Source organism: Bidens hawaiensis, unplaced genomic scaffold (assembly GCF_021521415.1).
Source record: "Bidens hawaiensis isolate Kalapana, Puna unplaced genomic scaffold, B.hawaiensis_p1.1 tig00039094_1, whole genome shotgun sequence".
In the NCBI taxonomy this organism is placed as follows: Eukaryota; Viridiplantae; Streptophyta; class Magnoliopsida; order Asterales; family Asteraceae; genus Bidens; species Bidens hawaiensis.
The window spans coordinates 13,733-41,226 of record NW_027496876.1 but is presented as its reverse complement, the minus strand read 5'-3'; the positions used below and the strand labels follow the sequence as shown (position 1 = coordinate 41,226).

The 27,494-nt window shown below is 34.6% G+C and overlaps 2 protein-coding genes and 1 pseudogene across 4 annotated transcripts; all 3 read right to left on the bottom strand.

Annotated features, from left to right (window-relative positions):
- Nucleotides 1-314: 314 nt before the first annotated feature.
- On the bottom strand, nt 315-8,040 carry LOC143590957 (cysteine-rich receptor-like protein kinase 3). Its single transcript, XM_077071294.1, has 8 exons — nt 7,613-8,040; nt 2,368-2,786; nt 2,143-2,262; nt 1,855-1,970; nt 1,383-1,593; nt 1,009-1,240; nt 763-916; nt 315-592 (listed from the first exon to the last, which is right to left on the bottom strand). The coding sequence occupies exons 1-8, from the start codon at nt 8,038-8,040 to the stop codon at nt 323-325; spliced, it is 1,950 nt and encodes a 649-aa protein (XP_076927409.1). The 3' UTR covers nt 315-322.
- Nucleotides 8,041-9,090: 1,050 nt separating this feature from the next.
- On the bottom strand, nt 9,091-20,387 carry LOC143590959 (cysteine-rich receptor-like protein kinase 3; annotated as a pseudogene). Its single transcript, XR_013145585.1, has 8 exons — nt 19,985-20,387; nt 11,206-11,624; nt 10,993-11,103; nt 10,724-10,842; nt 10,250-10,460; nt 9,854-10,085; nt 9,606-9,759; nt 9,091-9,443 (listed from the first exon to the last, which is right to left on the bottom strand). The product of XR_013145585.1 is annotated as a cysteine-rich receptor-like protein kinase 3 (transcript).
- Nucleotides 20,388-20,746: 359 nt separating this feature from the next.
- Nucleotides 20,747-25,589, bottom strand: LOC143590956 (cysteine-rich receptor-like protein kinase 2). 2 transcript variants are annotated; one of them, XM_077071293.1, is made up of 9 exons: nt 25,192-25,589; nt 23,601-23,998; nt 23,391-23,513; nt 23,154-23,284; nt 22,875-23,085; nt 22,562-22,793; nt 21,434-21,593; nt 21,163-21,308; nt 20,747-21,124 (listed from the first exon to the last, which is right to left on the bottom strand). In XM_077071293.1, the coding sequence occupies exons 1-9, from the start codon at nt 25,587-25,589 to the stop codon at nt 21,085-21,087; spliced, it is 1,839 nt and encodes a 612-aa protein (XP_076927408.1). In that variant the 3' UTR covers nt 20,747-21,084. The 2 variants fall into 2 exon arrangements, with proteins under 2 accessions (XP_076927408.1, XP_076927407.1); XM_077071292.1 differs by having other exon boundaries at nt 20,748-21,308.
- Between the last annotated feature and the right edge of the window lie 1,905 nt (nt 25,590-27,494).

The window sequence follows — 27,494 nt, the reverse complement described above, 5'->3', positions numbered from 1 at the left end:
CTTTTGTAACAACCATATCTACCACCATACCAATACATTACTTTGAATTTACTTACCCATTATATTATATCTATTATAATAACTTTTGGATTTAGAAGCCTTAATTAAATATGAGCCTAAGGCCATAACTTGTTTTCACGGGCTAGCACTGACCAATTTCATTCACATCAACTACTATAGTACTATATATAATTTAAATTTTCTGTCTCATCATTCCAAATACACTAAATTCATAATCTACGTAAGAGCTCAATAAAAGTTATATTTGTACATTTACATACATAGCGTGCGCGCGCGCATATATATATATATATATAATTATTTATTTATTAGATGACGCATTTCCACCTATGTGGATCACTCTACGAGAATCAATGAAACTAGGCTTGATTAGTTTTCCTGGCCCAACAGATAGCCCACTTGACAACATCATAACAACATCAGACATGGTTGGTCTCAAAGAAGCTGGTGACTGAGTGCACATTAGAGCAATCTCAATGGTCTTCATTACATTTGCTTTATTTGATTCTTCTAAGCCTAATTCTTGATCAATTAACTCTACGTGCATGCCTCTCTCATACAATTGCCATGCCTATTAAGCAAAATAATACTTATCATGCACTTGCAATAAACTCTGTAAGAGTTCAATTTTCATATGGAAGTGTCAACATAGGTATATTTATTCAGTTATCTATGATCTAATAATCATTTAGGCTCACTTACTAAAGAGAAAAAAAGAATGTTAAGGAGGTTGTATATTACATGCTCAAAAAGGTGAGATGTGTCAGGTCCGCTAAAGTGTTCATCGGTACATCTTCGACCACTAATAATTTCAAGGATCACGATACCAAAGCTGTAGGTGTCAGCCTTCTCTGATAAGTGTCCTTTTGTTGCATATTCGGGTGCCATGTATCCTCTATATTGATCTCATCATTAAGCATGTTCATGTGAAAAGTAAGGTATTCAAATAGGATCGAAAAATAGATCAAAGGGAAGATTCACACTTACAGTGTGCCGGCTAGCTTTGTGCTAATATGGGTTTGATCCTCCGGTTGTAATCTTGCCAACCCAAAATCACAAATTTTGGGTTGAAAATCATGGTCCACGAGAATGTTATTCAGCTTTATATCTCTATGAATTATTTTGACATGGAATTCGTTGTGAAGATGGGCAAGACCCCTAGCAACCCCAAAGATAATGTCAAACCTTTTCTCCCAGTTCAAAGAGCCTCTTTTTTCACCTGTCCATGATGAGCTTGTTAAATACATGTCTATCTAAAGTTTTCATTGAGGTAGTTTTTTTCTATTGGGGCAAAATAAATGTATGAAGGATATATACAAGATACAATAATTTTAAACAATGCTTGAGAAAATTTATCTTACCCCATAAGAAGTTGTCAAGGCTGCCTTGTGGGATGTATTCTAGGACAAGAAGCAGCTCAGTTCCTTCAATGCACCAACCTAGTTGTCGTACAAGATTCCGATGTTGAACATTACCTATAAGCCTCACTTCATTTTCAAATTCTGATTTGGCTCTAGCGTCACTAACATGAAGTCTCTTCACTGCCACTACATTCTCATCATCTATAATTGCCTGTTGAAGGAATAAACTGTTAAGCATTTACCTGGACTTCCAATAACAATAAAAGTAATCAATTATTCCTTCAATTAAGGAAGAATCGCGTACATCATGACTTTTAAATAATTGTTATTGTACAGCCTTTTACCGATAATTAACATAACACTTTTTTCATTGAAAACTTCTTTTCATTAGGTTTACTTTGTGGTCAAATATTTTAGATCAAGGGAAGTATTTAGAAAGAAAAAAAAAATTCAATTTTAAAGGCTAAATTACCTTGTATACTTCACCAAATCCTCCTTTCCCAACCCTATACTCATCTCCAAAATCATGAGTCGCTAATCGCAATTGCTGATAACTATAACTTTTTTCCGGTTGCAGTCCAGATTCAGCTATAAGTTCCCATTGTGCATGTTACAAACAATTAGCACTAGTTGTAATAAGAGAAACATATATTTACATGGAGCGTAGTTATAATATATTTAAGAATATTGTATTGGGATATGTTTGAAGATATTGTATTGAACATTATGTTACATCAATGGTGTACATATATATTGTTACCTTCCTCAACAATCTTAGCTTTCTTTATTTTACGATACCATAACCACAAAGCAACTAGAAGGAGCAGAACACCGACAGCACTACTTATTCCCGCTATCATTGCTGACTTGCTTGAACTTCCTGTCATGGAAAGTTGCACATTTTTCTTCATATAGTTGTCCAAATTCAATACATGCTGATGCAAAACTAATCACAACTTAAATTTTAATATATAGGAGGCCTCACCTCGACTTAGGAAAGATATGATGTTTGTTGTCTGGTTGCTTTGGAAAAATGGAGTATCAGAATACCTCATAAAGCAAAAAAAGTCAACGGCACTTCCTTCCTTACCAGGAAGACAACCTTGTAAATTGTTATATGCTGTATTCAAGCAGCCTCGGCAAATGGCCTGGCTTATGTTTTTAACGCACTGTGCAATTGCGTACACTGCTGCATTGTTAGTCGAGACTTGCCTTGTGTATGCTACATAGTAATTAGATGTTCTTGGAGTAGCGTCTCGAATATCAGATAGCAGATTCTCTACCACCTGGCTAAATGTTGTTGCTGGCTGAGATGCTGATTCATTGCTACATACTGCGCCTGGTTGGGCATCATCATCTAATATCACAGCTGAATTAGCAAAATTTCCCTCAAAGTTCTGGTACCTGTACACAAAAGGCCATCAATTTAGCATGAATGCGTATATCTTTGTAAGTTAGATTGAAATAAAACATCTTCAAATGACATTAATAACTTGAAAGAGATTAATTCATAACACTGAAAATTAAGATATCTTGGGTGCTACAAAAGTTTATCTCTATTGCCTGTTATCGACATGACAGAAGAAACTCTTATACATTCTTTTTTTAGATTTTTTTCTGTTATGCTTGTTTACGTTGTAGATCTATCAAATTCACAATAATTTCATTAAAACCAGTTTTGGGATAAATATTCTTTTAAAATATTTAATAGTACGCTTTAACATTAGATTTTTTTTAATAGATGATGAATAAATTGATAAATTAAAACTGTATCTATATATCTACAGTGTATCCGGTAAAAGCAAAAAATAAAACATAAAAAAAAGGAAAACTACAAGAAGCGTCAGTAATCCGTGCATATCTCAAATTGGATTACTGACGCGCATCATATATAATCTTTGCAAACTGAACAATATTGGCGTATTACCTACGGATGCCATACCTAGTGAGTCTGGCAAGTTATTTGTGTTGGGAACTCTTTTCTGACAAAAATAAGTCAATAAAATACCGCTAACCATTTTTACTGTTTATAGATTGCTGCTTTAGAAGTGGTGGCACAAAACATGGTATGAGAATCTGAGGTGAGAACATTACAAAATACATGCACCGCTTCTGATCGCTTATGAATGAACTACGACAACAACCTTACCCAATAAAATTTAACTCATCATTAGGCTATTTGTAGGGTGGGTTGGGGGGTGGGCAAAACCATCATATTTTTTAAGGATCTCCTCTTAGACCTTTGGCCTCCAACATATTTTTGTGTCGGTAAAAAAGAGAAAACTCTTAGCAGTCACCTCCACTCCCCACTCTTCTATGTCAGATCTCGAGCAACTAGAGAAGAAAATGAGGTCGTGGGCTCGTTCATATTGAAGACCGGGAAGCATCGACTTGGATCCGACTAAGATCCATTCCATGTTTCTTCATATTGGCGCCAATGTAATACAAGATAACCGATAAAGAAGAGGATGAGAAGCTTAGAGTTTGCACAGTAGATAGTAGATGGAAAGAAGAAGACAACCACATTCTAAACAATATTCATTTATGCTCTATTCTTTTAGTTTTACTTTCCTCGCTTATATCCGTTCACTTTGTTGGCCTCCTTGACTAGGCTCGTTAGTTGCGCCTATTTCCATCTATTGACTTGGGGTGCCAATTGGGCTTGGATAAACAAACGTTCATAACAAGATCACTACCCAATTAAAGGCGAGGTCACTACAAAATACAGCGCACCGTTTCCGATCACTCATGAATGAACGACTACAACAACCTTATCCAATAAAATCTTACTCATCATTAGGCTATTTGTAGGGTCTGAAGGGGGGGGGGGGGGGGAAGGGGGGAGCGTTGGCAAAACCATACAAAGATTAATTCTAATGAGTGGTTGCTCCTGTAGGAGTCACAACCATCACCATCCAATGACCCGTTAGTTGGGCCTATTTCCGTCTCTTGACTTGGGATGCCAATTGGGCTTGGATAAACGTTCATGACAAGATCACTACCCAACCACTCTTAACTCTATCAATGGTGAGTCACTAAATAGTCCCTTTAGTTTGTATTTGTTTGCATATTTTATCCCTATATCTAAAAGGACTAACGCACCCACGCATTTAATAGCGAATTTCAGCGGTGTTAAAGCATTCCCAATTGGTCCTCTATATTATCGTGAGTGGGTTCTCTATATTATATACAGTGGTTGTGAGTGATAGAGATAGAAAAACTTTTATTCATGAGTCAATTTGGAAAAATGTTGTTCATTCTCTATAATTTTTTAATGTTTTTTGAAAGTGATATGAGTGGAAAAGAGAGAAAAAAATAATGATAAAAGTATAAAAAGTATTATTTAACTAAAAATTAGAGAAAAATTATATTGTTTTGTAGTGTAATTATAGAGATGGAGATAAAGATAATGCTAGGAATGCTCTTAGAACCACGATGATTAAAATAAGTCAAATTATAACTTTTACACTTAAATGATTACCCAACAAAGACTAAAATCATATTTTCCTCTGACGTGGATGGCCCTTAGGGCGGTCATTTTTAACCGCAACCCTAAACTCGACCCGAATAACTATTAACCCGTACTTATGAAACCCGGACCCGAATCTAGCAAACTCGAGTACAACCCGAACTAATACGAGTCGAGTACCAAGTACTTTTTAATGGCTTTTGGGTAAACCCGAATAACCGGTTTGACTAAATATCCTATTCAATTATATCTCATGCCTTAACCTATTCAATGAATATCATTGCATATCCAATTCCTTTTTTAAGACGTCTATTCTGTTCCGATACTAACCCTATTTGTCTATTATTATTCCAACATTCATTAATTCTAGCGATTAGATATGACTATTTATTAAAAAAATCAATCAATTTTTCTGGCTCAATCAATATTACTGCTTATTCATTCCATCAAACAAAACATTCTTCAGATTTTTTCAATTAGATTATGTGGTTTGTTATTTGCTTATGCAAGTTAAAATTTGAAGATGATATATTTGTTTGAATTCTAGCATATATATAGTTTTTAGATCAAATATTCAAAACCCGACTCGAGAAACCCGAAAATACAATCCGAATAACACCCCTAAATTGGTCCTCACAACTCACAAGTACAAATGGATGTGGGTTGGCGAATAACCCATCTTTACTAGAATCATTTTGGTTTAGTATTGGTGCTTAAAAAAATCCGAATCAGAAATATCCAAAATCTGAATCAGAAATATCCTAAAATTCGGATATCCGAAATTTCGGATATTCGAATCTTGAATATCCGAATTTTCAGATTCGGATTCAAATAGTGATTTTGAATGTTTTCGGATAGTTTGGATATCCGAACTATCTGAAATCTTAAGTTTTATATTTTAATTATTTTTTATATTCAAACATTATTATTGCAGGAACTTTAATTTCTTCAAAAAAATAAAAATAAAAAAAAAATAACGCCACTTCCTTCTCCAGCCTCCTCAGCTCTCTGCTTGTTCACATCCAAGTCTAGTTAACCTCGCTGCTCGCTCATATCATCGTTGTTGGTTGCTCGGTGGTGCTAGGGTGGTCCTCAATCCTTTATTCTCACATCCAATTGAAGAGTTCTTGCTTTCTCCACCATATCCACGACCCCAAGAACTAATTTTAGTTTGAATAGGTGGTCCGACTCGGAATAGAGGTTGTTGTTGCTTTGCTACCTTGTAAAAGTAGATTTTTCTTGAAATATTCATATGTGATTTTATATACACAGTGGGTATAACGCAAGCCATTGAAATTTGTTTATTTTGTTGGATTTGCTTCAAAGGTATTTGTTTGCTTTGTTTACATGTGTATGCATTTTGAGAGATTCACTTTAATTTTGAAACATATTTTTTTTAGAGTTTTGGATACCCTTTTTATTATCTGAATTTTCGGATATCTGAAATTTCGGATACGAATTCAGATACTGAAGTTGACTATCCGAAATTTTTGAATATCCAAAATTCGAATATCCAAAGCTCCGAATATTCGGTTTTGAACATCGCACTTTTAAGTCAATATAGTCTCAAAGACGTCAAAATCAAGTTGGCAATGTGAACAAACGATTTGATGTTGATATTTTAGTGGAGGACCTGCACAAGTGGCCATCGGCGGCTTCTAATTATTAGACTAAAATAATTATTTTTCATGATTTCTAAATATATGTTAAAAACCTTCACAACTTGATAAGAGCATTCTCAATCGATCTTTTATTCTTATCTCTATAATTATATTAAAAACACTATATTTCTCTCTTCTGTTTAATTAAATAGTATTTTTTTTTTGAACTCTAATCATTACAGTTTTTTTCTTTCCACCCTATAATTTACAAAAAAATCACCAATATTTTTTCCTAAATTTACAAAAAATCACTACATTTTTCTCTCTCCACCAAATAATTTATACTCACAACTACTCAAAACTCCACACTATAATTTACAAACTTCCCTCACAAAATTTTGAGGAACCTGATGAGAATGCTCTAACCTTATTGTATTGAACAACAAATTCACGTGGATAGGTTACTTATGACGAGTTTTAGATACTTTTAGTTCGCATAATTTAATGGAATTTGAATTTATTCTATTTATATGTTTGGTTAAAAAATGAATTTAATTCCCTAACTCTTCAAAATGTTCCAACATGTGAAGGATTTCACAATCTCTGACCTCGAATGCATTCCGGTCGGGATAGGGTCGAGTACCAATACGGGCCTGGTAACGATGCATGCATCGATACATTCTAATCAGATTCACGTGTGTCGGTACACGTTTGATGTCGGTTAAGTCGATAACGCGTCTGGCACCCAACGTCGATTAACGTGAGAGACGTCGTCAGTTATGCATCTAACGCTTGTTAACGCATCAGGCGTATGTAGTTGATTACGTGTCCGGTGTCAGTTCTGCTGCCGGTTAACGCGTTAGACGTTGGTTAGCCTTGTTAGACTGTGGTCGTAATTAAGAATTCCAATTTCTTTTTGGATAATTTCTAATTCCTTCGAAAAGATTCCACGAAGAAAACGCACTCTCAAATTTAAAATCATTTCATAAATATCAATTCCTTTAAATTCTTCTATTTAATTTCTTTTTAAGATGTTTTAATTCAAAATCTAGTTCTTATAAATATCAATTCCTTTAATAAATTCCAAATTCACAAATCAAACGCACTCTTAATCAAACACAAACATGGATAAGAAAATTACAGATAAATGTGATACTAACCTGATACTGCAATCATCATAAATCACGCTAACACCGTCAGAAGTCCCGCACGACTTTGTCTCGTTAACTAGTGACTCAAAACAAGCTAGACACCGGGTGGTCGAGAGATAGTCCCTACACAAAGCGAAGGCGTAGACAAATTCACCGCTGTTAGTCTGTGCATAGGCATAGTATACCTGTGGATTGGACAACTGCCTCTGGAGACTAGAAAGGGTGATATTGATGTTGCTTAAGTAAGACTCTCCATTCGATGTTTTGTATATTCTACAATACTTTCTAAGCAAAGTGTTGTTGTTAGCAGCTGACTGTGAAGTCACCTGTTTAGCCATCACTATGAACACCACAAGTACCATGCTGAAAATCCATGATGATATCCAGATGCTTGCGTTGGGGCTTTGGCCTTTTTTCCCCATTGGGAGAACTGGCATGGATGGTTAAGTCAACAAGACTAATAGGAACGAGAAATATGGTTCTCATCGTTGACTTTGATTAGTTATAGTCCAATATGGACAATTGGATGGCTATCTTGAATGTTTGGTTGGAAAGAATCTTTAATAGGGTGTTGTCATTTTACATAATTGGGGCAACCATCCTTTTATTTTGTCAATAATTAGTACTCCTATGAGTGTGCTAGTAAGGATGCGTATGGCAGCTACTTGTTACATCGATAGATTAATATATAGGCCTAATTTAATGAAGGTAAAAACAATCACCGGCCGGCCCGTGGGCCGACAAAATAGGGATTTAGGCCCACACTTAATTTTGAATAGAACTCGAAATAATGTTTGCCACATGAGCAACTCAATGTTCCGGATGGTTTCCCACAAAACGAGCCAATAAATTTTCTACAGTTTGTGACGAACTAACACTGAGAATTCATCATTGAAGTCTCCCACATATGAGACTTCTTCAGATTGTTTGGATTTGGCAGATCAAAGGGTAAGGTTAGCTAAAACTTAATGGACCGACATCTTGATACAGCTGAGATTGCGCTAGTTGCATTTGTATAGGCGATCCTGCACTGATTTCAGCCGCTCATCCAATGTTTTCAGCGTAGTACCAGTAGCCTTCGTTTTGGGATTGATGGATGTACTATAATTGAATTACAACAAACAGAGGAAATTGCAGCAAGGGATTAATTAAAGCTTTATTGCAAACTGAATTCTAAGAATTACAGATGGGGATGGGAAGAGCAAAACCACACACCCCTTACAAGATATTATTATAAGATGTTGCACTGGTTAGGTGGGATTCACCAATTCTTTCAGTTTCTCTGGCACTACTATTTCTCAAGTCAGTCTAGCCTAATGTTTCAAATCCTTTTTCTTGATCAGAGAGGTCCAATTCATTCACAACAACTACCGTGTTTAATATAAATATTTAATCTTATCATTCCAATTTCAATAACTGAACACATTTAATCTTCTGTAAAGTTTTTGAATGATATAATTCAAAAAAGTTGTTATCTGCACATACAAGTTAAATTTGCTCATTTACATACATACGTATGCATATGCATACATGACACACACACACACACACACATATATAGATAGATAATTATTTATTAGGTGACACATTTCCACCTATGTGGATCACTCTACGAGAATCAATGAAACTAGGCTTGATTAGTTTTCCTGGCCCCACAGATAGCCCACTTGACAACATCATAACAACATCAGACATGGTTGGTCTCAAAGAAGCTGGTGACTGAGTGCACATTAGAGCAATCTCAATGGTCTTCATTACATTTGCTTTATTTGATTCTTCTAAAGCCTAATTCTTGATCAATTAACTCTACGTTCATGCCTCTCTCATACAATTGCCATGCCTATTAAGCAAAACAATACTTATCATACACTTGAAATAAATACTGCAGCATTATGTCATTTGCACATATGGAATTGCCATGACTATTATTAAATTATTTCTAATCTTACCATCATTTAGTTTCATTTATTGTATAAAAAAGGTTAAGGAGATTGTATATTACATGTTCAAGAAGGTGAGGTGTGTCAGGTCCACTAAAGTATAAGTCGGTACATTTTCGACCATTTATAATTTCAAGGATCACGATACCAAAGCTGTAGGTGTCAACCTTCTCTGATAAATGTCCCCTAGTTGCATATTCAGGTGCCATGTATCCTCTATATTAATATCATGATTAAACATATTGTCACGTGAAAAGTAAGGTATTTGAATACAATCAAAATATAAATCGAAGGTGAGATTTACACTTACAGTGTGCCAGCAAGCTTTGGGATAACATGCGTTTGCTCCTCTGGCTGTAATCTGGCCAACCCAAAATCACAGATTTTAGGTTGAAAATCATGGTCCACAAGAATGTTATTCAATTTTATATCTCTGTGAATTATTTTGACATGGAGTTCATTGTGAAGATGAGCAAGGCCCATAGCAACCCCAAAGATAATACCAAACCTTTTCTCCCAGTTCAAAGTGCCTTTTCTTTCACCTGCCCATGATGAACTTATTAAGTACTTGTTTATCTAAAATTTTCACTGAAGTAGCTTTTTCTTTTTTGTTATTATTCTATTTGGCCAAATAAACGTACGTGTTGATGAAGGATATCTATAAGATACAATAGATTTAAACAATACTTGTGCAAAACTAACTTACCCCATAAGAAGTTATCAAGGCTGCCTTGTGGTAAGTATTCTAGGACAAGAAGAAGCTCAGATCCTTCAACGCACCAGCCTAGTTGTCGTACAAGATTCCTATGCTGGGCATTACTTATAAGCCTAACTTCATTTACGAACTCTGATTTTGCTCTAGCATCACCAACATGAAGTCTCTTTACCGCCACTACATTCCCGTCATCTGTTACTGCCTGTTGAAGAAATAATCTATTAAGCAATATTTACCAATAAAGTAGTCAGTTATCCTTCAATTGAAAAAGAACCCCTTAGATTTTTCAAGTAATTATGTTGTGCAGCCTTTTACTAATTAATAACACAAGACTTTGTTTGAAACGTCATTTCTATATGTTCACTGGTTGTGGTCGAATATTTGAGTGTAGTTGCTAAAGATGAAAAAAGCATTTTTCAGATCAAGAAAATATTCAGAAATAAACAATTTAAAAGTCTAAATTACCTTAAATATTTCACCAAAACCTCCTTTCCCAACTCTATACTCATCTGCAAAATCATGAGTGGCTGATCGCAGTTGCTGGTGGCTGTAACTTTTTTCAGCCGGTTGGAGTCCAGATTCAACTATAAGTTCACATGGTGCATATTACAAACAATTAGCACTAGTTTTTATGAAAGAAAAATATGTTGGCGTAGTACGTAATTGTAGTGTATTTTGAGGATATTGTATGGTGATATATATGTTTGAATATGCTGTATTGAACATTATGTTACCAGTCTTTGCTTTCATCATTTTCCGGTACCATAACCACAAAGCAAGTACAAGGAAGACAACACCTACACCACTAGTTACTCCCGCTATCATCGCTGACTTACTTGAATTTCCTGTCATGGAAATTAGTTACACATTTTTCTTAGTATAGTATTTCAAATTCAATAGTTGCCAAGAAGACTAAAATTAACACTTAAATACAAAAGAGGCCTAACCTTCACTTAGGAAAGGTATGATATTTGTTGTTTGGTTTCTTTGGAAAAATGGAGTATCAGAATACCTCATAAAGCAAAAAAAGTCAACGGCACTTCCTTCCTTACCAGGAAGACAACCTTGTAAATTGTTATATGCTGTATTCAAGCAGCCTCGGCAAATGGCTTGGCTTACGTTTTTAACACACTGTGCAATTGCGTACACTGTTGCATTGTTAGTCGAGACTTGCCTTGTGTATGCTACATAGTAATTAGATGTTCTTGGAGTAGCATCTCGAATATCAGATAGCAGATTCTCTACCACTTGGTTAAACGTTGTTGCTGGCTGAGATGCTGATTCATTGCTACATACCGCGCCAGGATGGGCATCATCATCTAATATCACGTTCGAATTATCAAAATTTGCACCAAAGTTCTCGTACCTATACATAAAAGAGCTTCCGTTTAGTATGAATGCATATATGCTTGTCCTCACAAGCTAGATTGAAATAAAATATCGATAAATGTCAATAATGACTTTCCAGAGAGTAATTTCTAACACTGTAATATGTACCATATAACTTGGGTCCGATAGAAGTCTGTTATACTTTTTTTACAAAATTTCAAGTTGTATGAATTTACGTTATTCTTAGTAATTCTATCAAAAACCAATATTTGGATAAATATATACTTTTAATATATTTAATAATACACTTGAACATATTACAAATAAACTATAATTAATAGATGATTAATTAACTGACAAAATAAATTTGCATCTTCATCTATTTAGTTCTTTCCAATTAACATAAAAGATGAGTATTATTAACGGTTGGTATCATTGTGACTGTATCCCGGTGAAAACAAAAATAAGGAAAATTGAAACAATCATTGGTAATCCGTCCGTCGTTGTTTACAAATTGGATCCCTGACTAGAACTATATATAATCTTGAAAAACTGAATATCAACCGCGTATTACCAACAGACACCCTGCCCTGATATGTCTGGACCGGTTGTCTTGGAAACTCTTTTCCGATGAAAGGCCAAGCGATGATTCGTCGCTAATCATTTGTTTGGTGTTTATAGATCGCTGCTTCAAAAGAATATTTATGAGAAGCGGAGGCACAAAATGTGGCATGGGAATTAGAGGTGGAGACAAGAAAGTGCTATCACCATGCCACCTTGAATTTATAGCAACCTTATCAATTAAAATCTCATCATTACTATACTATTGGTATGCAAATTATACATGTATCATGAGGGATAGAAAAGTTGATTCCAGTAAAATGTTGCTATTATAAGAGTCATGACCGACCCCATTTAGCGACTCAACCCGCAACTCCATTTTTCTATATATTTTTATAAATATATTTTATGTTTTTTTAATTGTAACTAGAATTATGTTTTGTTTAGTGTATATTTTTATTGTTTGAACATTTATTTATATTTAGAGAAAACAAAAATATATTTTAAACTTATATAAAATACTATCAATAACTGTTCTTTCATAAATCTGCCGGTGAAAGTTTTATCGTAGCAATCGCTAACCTATATATGTTGATATTTCGTTGCTAAATATAACGTCACTGATCCCATGCTAAGAGGGAGAGACTAAATAGTTCCTTTATGTTATATTTGTTTACATAATTTATCCATATATCTACAAGACGAGTACAAGGAATAAAGTACCACTCTATCTTACATAAACCTGTAAGGGTGTTAAACGTTCAAATTAACCTATGTATAAAGAGAAACTGAAAGCTACAGTACTAAGGGGTATTTTTGGAATTTCCTCTTTTGCATATTCAATTTTTTGTAATTTTAGTCCTTAATTTTTAAGTTTTTTCAAATTAGTCCCTTTAAAGTTCTAGACTGTTGTAATTTGATCTCAAACATTCTCTTTTGCTACAATTTGTTTGATTTGCCCTCTTAAAGTATTCATGGTTTTAATTGTTCCCTAATTTGTTAATATATTATATATGTATATTTAAGTTCCTGATCGTTTTTAATGACCATCATACAAAGTTTTTTCAGATTTTTTTAATGTTGTTACGACATGCTTATTTTATCTATGTAGCGCCGTTAAAACGAATGTCTATTCACAATAAAGTATATAAGTTCGGTTGAAAAAGAAATTGTATTTGTAATAGAATATTTTTTTTATTGTAAGCTATATAGTGAGTGCAGTACCACGTCGATACCGTAATGAGCCAAACCGATACCAATCAAGCTTTTTTTATATTTAGATAAGCATTTTTTGTATCGAAGTGATAATCTTTATGATGTATTTATATATCTGCGTTTAAAAACTCGAGCCCATTACCGAGTTCTTCGCGCATTGCGTGAAGTAAACACACTAGTTTAATTGAAACGAAAATGAAACCACAATAACTAACTAGAGAAGTCAATTTAAAACTTTTTAACTAAAATGGTTCTTCTGATCAACCACATATTCTACAATCGTATTTTATAAAAGACATTTTATGTGGAATATGCTGACAAGTATTTGACGGCTTTTTATTATTGTTAAAAAAAATCTGTCAAAATTATTGTATTACAAAATCAATAATTGAACAAGCTACAACATCAATAATTGAACAAAAATAGATGTAGGCTGACGATAAATTCTTCTTTACTAGCATTGTTTTGGTTTAAGTCAATAAATTTCTTATAGTCTCAAAGATGTCAAAATCAAATTCATAATGTGCATGTAGGTCCAAAACGACCGGATCTAATGCGCGAACGGATTTTGCACTTGATAAACGTTCAAGACAGGTACGATAAATCAAACGACCAAACATAAATATAAAGATAAGATATATGAACAATCGAGTAATCAATTAAAAGATTTATATATTGAACTAGAACCGATCCCACCCAAGGTGAGTTCCTCTTGGGTGGGTGATTTACACCATGTAAAACACACACACACAACATGACATGCAAGTCCTATTTATAGCCCAAAACACAAATAATCTAGAAGACTTATCCCATTGAAGCTAAACGCGAGTGCCGTAGCCCTCGTTTCGTGTCCGGTTTTCTCGCCGATATAAATTATTAACTTGATCGTAAATATGTAATAGGTTTCGTACTTTGATATCGCAAGTCACAACTTTTTGGCCTTATAATCACCCCCTTTACTTGTAATATTAAAACTTTGTCGAATGTGTCTCACATTTTTGCAAATCAACCCGACACACCGGAGATTCTTCAATCACCACTCAAGGTATGATCCACCTAATTTATTCATGAAGGAGTTATCGCTTCTTTATCCATCTCGGATCTTTAAGTAATATAGGTTAAGACGAGCTCAATGAAATATCGAAGACAACGACAAATGACAAAGCTTATTATTTTCCTTTTAAGCGCCTTGAAAAATAATATGGAAATAATACGCTTTGAACACGGTCCAATAATGATGAAAAACCCGAACAAGTTTGAATTTCTTCAGTTTGGTAAATCCAAACATTATCAATGTCATGCAGTCCAAAAATGAAAGCAACAGGCTAGACTATGTCTTGAGTTGTTTAAGCAGCCCATACACTTATGGCCCATTGTAGGTTTATAGATAAAAATAGCCCAGCATTAATAAAACAAGCCCAATCAGTTTAGAAGCCCAAATTGATGTTTCTGCCAACTAAACTAACAAAAACCCTAGCTGATCTAGCAGCAGCCAGATGAATACACAAAGTAAGAGCATTCTCAACCCATCTCCTAAAATTATGTGAGGAGGGTTTGTAAATTATAGGGTGGGGTTGTGAGTGGTTGTGAGTGTAAATTATAGGGTGGAGAGAGAAAAGGTAGTGATTTTTTGTAAATTTGAGAAAAAGGTAGTGATTTTTTGTAAATTATAGGGTAGAGAGAGAAAATTGTAATGAAAAATGTATAAAAAAATATTATTTAATAGAACAGGAGAGAGAAATGTAGTGTTTTTTAGTGTAATTATATGATATATATGGATATAGGGATAGGTAATGGGATGAGAATGCTCTAACTCACCAATAAAACGATCTCCGGTGACTGGCAGCCGGAAAACGAATTCCAGCCACTTCATTCGCCGCTGCCTTCCAGGTCATCACAGCCGCTGCTGTAATTCATCATCCCAGATCCACTTGTTCCACCGTCAAGGTCACCACCGGTACCACCGTCTCCGCCGTCATTCACAACCACTAACAACATCAACCCGTAGGTGTCCTACTGCCATGGAAATAGATCTCCGGTTGTTTAGCCATCAAACACCGTCATCAGACTCGCCGGAAAACCGAATCCTACAACATAAGCCTTCAACATATCATCCTCCCGGCATTAACCACCGGTTACCTTTCTGGCCGGAAAAACGTAGCCACCACCACTACCGCCAGCAGTTACCGGCAAACCTCTCGGTCACATCTTTATCCAACAGTTGCCATGATCAGAAATAACCGACGCTTACGCATATCGGAGTTTGATTTTCACATCTTCAACCCTTTAAATCGTCGCCGGGAAGGACCGTAGGGTTGCCGGATTTTCGACATATGGCGGAACGGTTCCCAAAACGCCCCGGATCTGGCACTTGTAGATCCCAGACATTCGGATCTACAAGGAGAAACTTCAAACACGCTTATTTCCAACTTTGTTTCCAGATCTAGAAACTTTATTTTCAAACTTCAATGGGTTTTTAAAGTCTCCATTGTCGTGAAAATAGAACCCCAATATCAAGAGCAAAGTTGAATTATAAGATTCGGCCCGCTCTGATATCACTTGTAGGTCCCAAACCACCGGATCTAACGCGCGAACGGATTTTACACTTGATAAACATTCGAGACGGGTGCGGTAAATCAAATGATCGACCATATATATAAAGATAATTAAGATAGATGAACAATCGAGTAATCGGTTAAAAGATTTATCTATTGAACTAGAACCGACCCCACCCAAGGTGAGCGGCTCTTGGGTGGGTGATTTACACCATGGAAAACACACACACATAACATGACATACAAGTCCTATTTATAGCCCAAAACACAAATAATCTAAACTAAACACGCGTGTTGAAGTCCTTGTTTTGTGTCCGGTTTTCTCACCGACATAAATTATTAACTTAACCGTAAATATGTAATAGGTTTCGTAATTTGATATCGCAAGCCAGAAATCATTTGACATTCATATTTTAGGGGATGACCTTCGCAAGTCGCTAGATGCTTCTAATTATTAGAGTAAAATAATTAATTTTTCATGATTTTTAAATGTTCAAAACCTTCACGACTAAAATCAATGTACCGAACAACTAACACTACTAGAAAAGGGGAAAGTTTCCTACAAATTTTTCCGGCTAAATACCGACAAATGCATTTTCCCACAATTCAGCGGCAATTTTCCGACAAATAAAAGTAGAAAAATAAACACTGATTTTTCCGACAATCATCCGATAAAATACCTTCAAATTAATTTTTCTCGCAAATTTGTCGCTAATATTCAAATGATTTCGACATTTTACCGACAAATTTGCCATTCATCTATTAATAAGTTAAATCTAGTAAGTCACATAAGAAAAAATAATAATATTTTTAAGTTTTGTCGGAAAATTGTCGAAAACATTAAAACACCTCCGACTAGTTTCCGACAAATATTATAAGTACGAATATTTTTATCTATTATGATCATTTATAAATGTAATCAATCAACAAAATAACTGGAAGTTAAGTATTTTTTTAACTTTTGTCGGAACACGGTCGGAAATATATAAATTTCCGACAATTTTCCGACAAAATGTAAAAACAATTTATTTAAGGTAATTTATTAAATATTCAACAAATCTAATTGATTAATTCTAAAAATATATATATATTATTTTACTAGCAGTAATAATTTAATACTTTAGTATTATATAGAAATTTTTAAAATATAATTTATAATTTATAATAACATTAATAATTAAATACTTTAGTAATAAAAGACTATTATTATTATGAACACAATATTAAAATATAAAAATATAATAGTCACTGATTATTTATTTATTTACATAATGTGTATACATATTTGTATAAGCATATGCATTCATGTGTTAGTGTATGTACATGTAGGAGTATGTATGCGTATGTTAGTGACTGTATGTGTATGAGTGTATATGCATATGTGTTAGTACCTAGTGTATGTGTATATGACATGTATCATGTATGTGTGTTGTTCGTGTTAGTGCGCGTGCTATTATACGTATGTGTGTGAGTATAGGCATATGTATGATGAGTGTGTGCTATAAGGCTTGTGGGTATGGTTCATTTGAACCATTCTCTCACATTCTTCATGTCTGCGTCATGTCAGCTTTGTGTCTCTCATTCTTCCTCACCTTTTAGCTAGGGGTATGGATCATTCCCCTCATTCTCCATCAGTCTCCACCATTTCATTATTTAATATTATAAACAACTGAAAAAGAAAAAACAAAAAATATATATGATTAGCCACTGATGTGCGTGACCACTATCAGTGGCCTCGCGTCACTAGTGAAATGAGATTGGGGGGGGGGGGGGGAGGCGATGTTCACTGGCCTAATTTGAATGAGGATGGTGCCCACATCGGACCAATGGAAGGGGGGGGGGTGCCCACTGATCCATACCCTTTGGCCTAAGTATGTATTAGTGTTTGTATATCTATATACGTTCGTGTGTGTATGTGTTATAAGTGTATGTACGCGTAGGAGTGTATACGTTAGTGCCTGTATGTGTACGCGTGTATATTAGTGTATGTACGTGTAGGAGTGTCTATGTGTGTATGCGTATGTGCTAGTGTCTGTATGTGTATATAACATGTATATGTTTGCGCGTGTACTATTATTATACATATATGTACGAGCATAAACGTGTGGGTAATGTTAGTGTATATGTATATGTGCCAGTGTGTTTGTATATGTGTGTGTATGCATGTGTTAGTGTGTGTGCTAGTGGAAGAAGGGGGTGACGTGGCAGATGACTTCGACATGAATGGTGGTGGTGCCCCGACGTTACTTCACAACGTTTAGCCATACGGTATATATTTGTATGACTATATATACATATGAATGAGTGTGTGCATACATGCGTTAGCGACTTAGCATATGTACGTGTATAAGTGTGTGAGTTACATATATGTTTTATATAATTCTATGGCTTGTTTGTTAAATTAATTTATTTTTCTATATGTTTGTAGGATTTTCGTCAAATATGGACAATACGCCTTTTATTTTATAATTGATAATATATAATATATATTTTTATTTATTTGTCGGAAAGTATTCGAAAAATATTAAGATTTCCGACAAAATAGCGATAACAACTCATACAAAACTTACCACTTGAACCACAACTCCATTTGTTGTAATTTAGATAATAATATTTATAAAGGCAACTAGTGAAAAACCTAAAACTTTAGATACTTCCCAAACCTAAACCAGTTGGCGCTAAGTTTCCCCCCCCCCCCTAAATTGAAACCCTTGGCGCTAACACTGTGTTCCCAAGTTTAAATTAATGAGAGAAGAGAAAAGAGGGGAAATTAAGATAGAAAAGAAAGGAAAGAAAAGAAAATGATATCGTGTTCCCGAGTTTAATGAAAAGAAGAGAAAAGGAAAGAATATTAATCATTTTATGTGTTCCCGAGCAGAGAGGAATAGAAAAGAAAGTTACAGTTTTACCAATTTTGTGGGTTACCTCTTCTCTCCTCTCCATATCTTTCCAATTTGAAAAGAAATATAAATACACTAAAAACCTCTCTCCTCATTTCTCTTCTTTTCATTAAAAAACTTTGAAAAGAAAACGATAACCGCTTGGCAGAAATTGCAAGAGAAGCGGAAATAGAACGGGCCGAACGTGAGAGGCTACAATGATAAATGGAAAGAGACTTGGACAAAGAGCGGGCCGAACGTGAAAAAGAGCGAGCTGAGCGCGAAAAAGAGCGGGCCGAACGCGAGAAACTACAAAAACAGATTGAAGAAATTATGAAAAAATTTGCCGATAAGTAGTTTGTTGACTGTTCGGTATTTTCACATGTTAAACTTATGTTATTTTGTTTGGTATTTTGACATGTTAAAACAAATGGTATTGTATTTTGTTAGGTCATTGTAAACGGTTCGCTTAATTTAAATTGTGTTTTTGTTTTTCTGGAATTTTAGCTGTTTCTATTGGATTTTTTGAAGAAATAATTTAGGCTTTTTATCAGGAAAAAAATATATTAAATTAAAAATCAACTTTTGTCCGAAATTCATTTGTAAATATAAAACAAAAAAAAAATTAATAAAATATTTTTTTTGTCGGAACTTGGTCTTTACATTTAAAATTGTCTTATATTTAATTAATATGATTTGTCGAAAGTTCATCGGAAATAAATCAAATTAATTGTTATTACTACTTAATTTTTATGATTAATAAATAGAAACATATAATTAATAAAATTATGTTTTGTGACTAATTTCTCGCTAAATGGCTAGAATAATCTAAAAATCTTTTCCTCGGTAATTTCTCGCAAAGTTAGCGACAAACGACAGTTGTCGGTATGTTGTGGGAAGGTTTGTGGGAAATTACTCGGAAAAGTTTTTCCTAGGAGGTTTTTTCCGACAGACAGACGCCTTTCATCTGAATTTTGTCGCTAATCAACGTTTCCGATAATTTACCTATGAATTTTTTCGTCGGAAAAGGTCCAGTTTTTTAGTAGTGTAATTCATGTGGACAAGTCATTGATCATGATTCACGAGTTTAATCTTCACTATTGAAATTCATTAATCAACGTAAACAACAATGAAATATCATATGCACAAACATGTATAGAAAACGTGCAAATGTGGTACGTACTAACCTGATACTGCAATCATCATAAATCAGGTTACCACCGTCTGCAATCCCACATGATTTCGTCTCGTTAACTAAGGACTGAAAACAAGCCAGACACCGGGAGGTGGAGAGATATTCCCTACATAAAGCGTAGGCATACACAAATTCACCATTGTTTGTTTGTGCAAAGGCGTAGTATACCTGCGGATCGGACAATTGCCTCTGAAGGCTAGAAAGGGTGATATTGATGTTGCTTAAATAAGACTCTCCATTCTACAATACTTTCTAAGCAAAGTGTTGTTGTTAGCAGTTGACTGTGAAGCCACCTGTTTAGCCATCATTATGAACACCACAATTACCATGCTGAAAATCCATGAAGATATCCGGATGCTTGTGTTGGGGCTGTTGACTTTTTTCCCCATTGTGAGAACTGGGATGGATGGTTACTTTGAAGATAAATGATTATGTCAAGAAAACTAATTTGGGAAATTTCCACTTTCTAGGCACCAGAATGGTTGTCATCGTTGACTAAGATTTATTATATAGATTGATCATTTATTTATAGGGTTTTCTTCAAATAATGGCTCTCTTTAATGTTTCGGGACCAGCAATATGCATGTGAGGTTTAACTTACCAACATGGATTTTCATTGAACTATCAATGAAGATATTCCTTTATGGAAATTGATATATAAAAAATTGTCGGACATGTTAGAGTTTATCATAGCAAAGTAGTATAACAACATTGCTTTATTCCAGCATTTGTACATCAAGATCATTAACATGCATTTATAACATCAATGCATATAGGTTACTGATATTTTTATGAAATAAAAAACCCATTTCATAAATAACTGAAAAGCTATGAAACAGGAGCATGCATCAATATTCATATGTATATGTATGAAGAGAATGATTTCTTTCTAGAGCTACAAAGAAGGGAGGAAATCAAAATAGAAAACACGGGGAGAAACACAACCGCATGATCTTATTATACATTAATAATGTTTAAATATGTGATGTGAATCATCTAATATAGCTGAAATTTTAACGACCAGAAAGCTGAATGCTGGACGCCGTTGCATTGGAGGACAACGATGTCATTGTATCAACATTAATATTTATGTCATCTTTGTGAAAGGTAGACCTTACTGGTGGCATTTCTTCTTGTGATTTGTCACTTAAAAGTGTAACCACTTCAGACATTGCAGGCCTGGAAGAAACCGGTGATTGTGTGCACATCAATGCTATCTCTATGATCTTCTTCACATCTTCTATTGCATATTCATTTGGATCAAGTCTTTCATCCACAAGATTCAATTGTGTGCCACTTTTGTATAGATTCCATGCCTATTAAAATGTAATACAGGAAGAGAAGTTAATGAGAACTTAGTACCAATTGACCATAAAGAATATAACCTTAAACTAAATATACTGGTGTTTAAAATATAAACCCACATCTTTGGGATACTTACATGATCAAAGAGGCTTGGGCCAATTGATTCATCACCTTCGACATTGTGACACCTCTTCCCGCTAATGATTTCAAGGACCACGATACCAAAGCTGTATGTATCTACTTTCTCAGACAACTGTCCATGAATGGCGTATTCTGGTGCAACATAACCACTATTCCTGTTAAGATTAACAATTATTTTTAGAGATACTGTTTACTCAAGAGTCAAGAGTGTTAGAAAAGGGAAATAAAATCCAGTGTACATGCTATTCAGTCTTGAGTGTAGTAATTGAGTAGTTTGCTAAGTACTTTTTAGGATTAGCTAGTAGCTGGTTTAGGATTTTGCTAAGTACTTTTAGGTAAGCCTCTAAATGAACCGAACGTTCGGTGAACTATTCGTGAACCGTTCAGTGGGAAGTTCGTTTATGTTAATTTACATGAACAAAAAACTTGTGTTCGTTTAACTAAACGAACGAACATGAACACATGTTCCGTTCGTTCATTTATTTTCATGAACGTTCGTTTATTTATGTTCGTTTTTGTATTAATGGAAAATAATTAAATATTATCTAGATAGGTTATTTGCTTAAAGGTTTTATATTTGTTAATTTGTGTTCATTTAGGTGTTTTCATTTAAGTTCGCTTATGCTTGTTTGTGTTCATTTGCATTTGTTCATGTATGTTCCTTTATCTTTGTTCAGTTTTGCTCGTTTAGATTTTAAACAAACAAACACAAATGTCCCTTTTTAATAAACGAACATGAACATAAATATTTGGTCGATTAAGTGTCCGTGTTCTTTTAAAGTTAAATGAATGAACACGGACATGCCTTATTCGTGTACATTTGATTCGTTTACAGGCTTTCATTAATCTCTAGGCTCTACCGAATTTATTTGTGTTATTTGTGTTCGTGAACACATTAATTTATTTAATGAATGAACACGAACATAAAATCTCGTTCAGTAAGTGTTCGTGGAAACATTATTTTCTTAATGAACGAACATGAACAAGGCCTTGTTCGTGTTCGTTTGGTTAGTTTACAGCCCTACTTTTAGGCGTTGTTTAAAAGTTCTTGTACTTCTAGAGAATTCACTACCACTATAAGCAAACGAATGCCAATTAAAAAAATTTATCAATTTAAACCTACATGGATCCTGCCATAGTGGTGCTCAGATGAGTCTTGTCTTCTGGCAGTAGTCGTATCAACCCAAAATCAGCAATTTTGGGTTGAAATCCATTATCAAGTAGAATGTTGCTGGTTTTGATATCCCTGTGAATGATGGTAACGTGATATTGCTCATGTAAATATGCAAGACCCCGTGCTGTCCCATAGATTATTTCAAACCTTTGTCTCCAGTTTAGATTCTTTGACTTGTCACCTGCAGAAAAGTTTACTTCACTATATCATTAGGAGTTAAAGACATTAAGCACTTGTGAACTAAATAAAACGTATGACTCACCATAGAGGAATTGATCAAGGCTGCCATTGTCCATGTACTCATGGACAAGAAATAGAAGTGGCGCTTTGTTACAATATCCAAGAAGGCGTACAATATGCCGGTGGTGAACATTACATATAATCTTAAGTTCATCATCAACGCGCGTCTTTCCTCTAGTAGTGGCCATAACTGTTTTCTTAATTGCAACAGTGTCCCCGTTCATGAGAGTGCCCTGTATCATATCACCGTACATAATGCGTCAACTACCAAAGGTTTTGCAGGTTATAACATCAGTGGTACCTTATATACTTCACCAAAGACCCCTCCGCCAAGTTTGTGCTCATCACTAAAATTATTTGTGGCTATTTTTATATCATCATAGCTGTATTTTGCTGCACCTTGAAGCAAGTCGGTTGATCCGGTTGATTTATCTAAGCATTGGAAATCATAAATTTAATATGGAAACCATGAAGGTTGTAAATACATTTAACGATCCAGTAATATCTTAGATTGGCATAAGTTCAAAAGAAATTAAACCTTGTGGACGACTACTTGCATGTTTTGATCGTCGCCATAAACAAAATGCAAGTATTACGAGCAAAAGAAAGCATACACCTCCAACAACCCCCCCAATTATGGACCCCTTCTTACTCGAATCTCCTGTAAATCATTGATATGCAATGCCAAAAAATTTAACATAATTGTGAACAAAACATGAATATACATCTAGAATAGTAGAGGCCTCACCGTCTCCAAGGAAAGGTGTGATATCAGTAGTCTGGTTTAGTTCAAAAAACCGAGTACTAGAATACCTCATAAAGCATCCATTGTCAATGGCCCTCCCATTCGTGACAGGAAGACACGAATCTAAAGAACTATATCTGGAGTTTAAACACTCTTGACAGACACTCTGGCTTAAGTTTAGATTACATTGAGCAATGGCATACACTGTATGGTTACTGTTAGCTACCGGTCTTGTTGAAGCGGCATAATAATCAGAGGTTCTTGGTGCAGCAGTTCGAAGGTCTGATATCAAACCTTCTACTGTTTTCCTAAAGTTTGCTTGCTGAGGTGATGTCGTATTGCCACATATTACCACACCAGCCCGAATATTGGCGTTAGCATAAAAGTTAAAATTCTCGTACCTGCATAAAAATATTTTCCGTCTTATTTAAGTCATGATATCTTCATGAGTCTCGTATAATTGTAATTTTTGTCACCAAGCCATTGACATAAACCTGATATGAGTAGTCACTACTCTTTATATATCAAATTAAACCCCATGGATTAACGGGTCATGTTTTGTAATTCAAGATCCGCAAATGTAGTTTTTAAAAGATTATGTTTAGCAATTCAAAAAGGGTAGCGGCGCAACTTGTTGCCCGCTTGCCTTTTGTTTTTTGATGTAATTTAATTTTCTATTATATTTGCTTTAATTTTTGTGGATGTGTATCATGTAAAGCCCATTTCCACGAAATAACTAATTTTGAATTTAAAATATTTGGTATTTTATTAAAGAAAAATTGTTTTTAAAAAGGACAAATAATGAAAATATATATTTTTGACCAATGACATTAACAAATAGTCGTTTGACTATTTTATTTTTAATTTTCAACAATTTTCACCAATCGCAAGAGGACATGTGCCATCAAAAACTGGCAAATTAGACACTTGATTAAATTTGCAAGATTGAATTCCACTGCGTCAGAAGACACTTGCCGCGCTCTGTTTGATTGGTAATTTTAAAATATCAAAGGCTGTTTTGTTATTTTTTTCGTTAGAGTGGGATTTTGTGTTAACCAAAGTGAAAGTTAGTCGTGTCATTGGTTAGATTACCGAATGAATTATTATTGTTCAAAAACTAATTTTTTTGAATTATTAAATGGTTGCTTTTGTTAGTTTGTGTTTTTATTTTTTTGGTCATATATATCCTAAAGAAGTATTCAGATTACATCGAATGATCGAAATAGAAGGTAAGCGTGCAACAAGCTGCGCCGCTATCCCTTTTTGAATTGCTAACCCCAATCTTTTAAAAACTACATTTGCGGATCTTGGAGTCCAACTTGCTATATATTAATGATATTGATTCTTGAAACATAAAATTCCTGAACTTGACTGTGATCATTTTTTTCAATTTCCTGAAAACAAGTTCTTCAATAAAAAAAAATACAAATTAGGTAATGATGATGAAGATTAGCATGATTTGATTCTTTAGCTCATGCCTTCTATAAACGGTTGGATACTTGGATGGATAGATTACAGCAAAGTTAGTTACCAACCAAAATCCGCTATATATAACTTCACTTAAAAAAATATATGAAAGAGTTAAATTAATTACCTAACATCGCAGTCATTGTAAAAAGCATGAGCTCCATTGGCACGCCCACACACTTTCAGCTGAGCCACAGCATAGTTGAAACAAGCAACACATTCGGCAGTTGATACGTAGCCGCGACATACAGCCAGGCCCCACACAGACTCACCAGTAAGCAAAGTGCGCGCGACAGCATAGCGTGCACGGTTGAGCGATAACTGTTCATGGAGACTAGAAAGGGTGGTGTTGAGATTGCTCAAGAAATAGTTGGCGCTTCTACCATAATATAAACTACAATAATATCTCATCAAGGTACTATTTCTATTATTGGATTGTGATGTAACTGGCTCTGCCATGGATATGAACACCACCGCCACCACGGCTAGCCGCCATGAAAACCAGTTGTTTTCCTGTTGTTTCATGCTAATCTTCTTGTTCTTTGTTTTTTTTCTTTTACTTTTTCTTTTTTTGGATTTTTGGTTAGCCGGCTTCAATAATTATAGTTCATGGAACTTGTAATATACAATTTCTAAGTCATTATCCTAGGTCAACGGTGGATGCAAATTTATTTGAATATTATTTAGCAGACGTCCAGTTGGACCAATCGCAGCCGTAGACAAATTGGAGCCACTCACCCACAGATATTGAGTTTGAAAAAAAAAAGATTTGTATAATAAAAAAATATGTAAAATTTCTTTATGCTTTATATAATTTACATGTCTCCGTCATATCCATTAATTTAAAAATGATGATTAGTAACAAACTTATACTGTTCTAATTTCTTATGTGCATATACAAACGCAGAATAACATATAAAAAATCAAATTAGGCGGTCCGTAATGGACGAGAAATGGGACGAGAAGAGAGGGAGATTGGAGAGGACCCCCCAGTGAACAAAAGGAAGAATATTTTTCAGTTGATGATGGACCCATGCTGGCAAAAAAATTATTTTTTTAATAAATACCGTTGGGTAACGGTCAAAAACAAATAAAAAAAAGTGTAATTAATAAAATCAAATATAAATACACAGCCAATTTATACCAATAAACCAAAACAATCTATCTCACTTTTACATTCTCTCCCAACTCGCCCTACCAAATCAACCAAAACAATATATCTTTCACTCTTTCATTTAAAAAAAATGGATTCAACAAATACTTTGGAGTTTGAGGACCGAATTATTGAGAATACCATGTTGGTAAATAAGCTCAACAAATACTATGAACGACCTATATCGCATATACGATGTATATGAAAGTAAACATTCTTTACCCGGGATGATTGGGAGTATAGATTGCATGCATTAGGAGTGGTCTATTTGTCCAACAGCATGGCGAGGTTAATACACCCGTGAAGACCATGGAGTACCAACAGTTAGTCTTCAAGCCATTTGTTCACATAATCTTTGGATTTGATCGGCATTCTTTGGCTCTGTTGGGTCCAACACGACATAAACGTTCTCAGCGCGTTGCCCGTGTTAGATTACTACATCAGCCGTAGCATACCGGTCTTATCGTTTTATGCCAATAGTACCTTCTATGAACACGGATACTATATGGGAGACGGAATATATCCGGAGTACTCAATTAACGTAAAAACATTTCAAGACCCGATCGATGAAAAAAGAAGTTATATTAAGAAGAGACAAGAGTCTGCGAGAAAGGATATCAAGGGATGTTTTGGGGTTCTTAAAAAACGTTGGCATTATGTAAAAAACCCATGTCATGTATCGACGCTGGCAAAAATGAGTGAGGCTATGTATACGTGTATTATATTGCACAATATGATTTTAGAAGACGAGTGCAAAGCAATATGCCAACACTAAATACCAGGGAACGTAACAGAACAATTTCCTCATCCAACCCAAGAACAACGAACACGAAACCAGTGTGAGCTCGAATCAAGTGAGATACATAATCAGCTTAAGGCTGATTTGGTTGAACATGTTTGGTCGTGTCGTCCCGTTGAAGACCAATACGATATACCCGAAAGCGAAGACGAGTCATAAGCTAGTTTTATAGTTTTCTATATATTTTTTTTTTCGTGTATTTTTGTTTTACTTTTTTATTATTCTTTTGTATTTTTATTTAGTTTAATGAACTTTTATTTATTTAATTTAATTATAGTAAGAAAAATAAAATAATGTGATGATGTGACACTTGTCCCTCAAAAATATTGATATAATTGATAACCATGATATAGCAATAGAACAAATAGTGCATGAGGAACAAGGTGAGCCAATACAAGAAGAAATAATGCAAGAACTAACCGAGAGATATATTTTACCACCAAAGGTTAACAGAGGAGTCCCACCAAAACGTTACTCT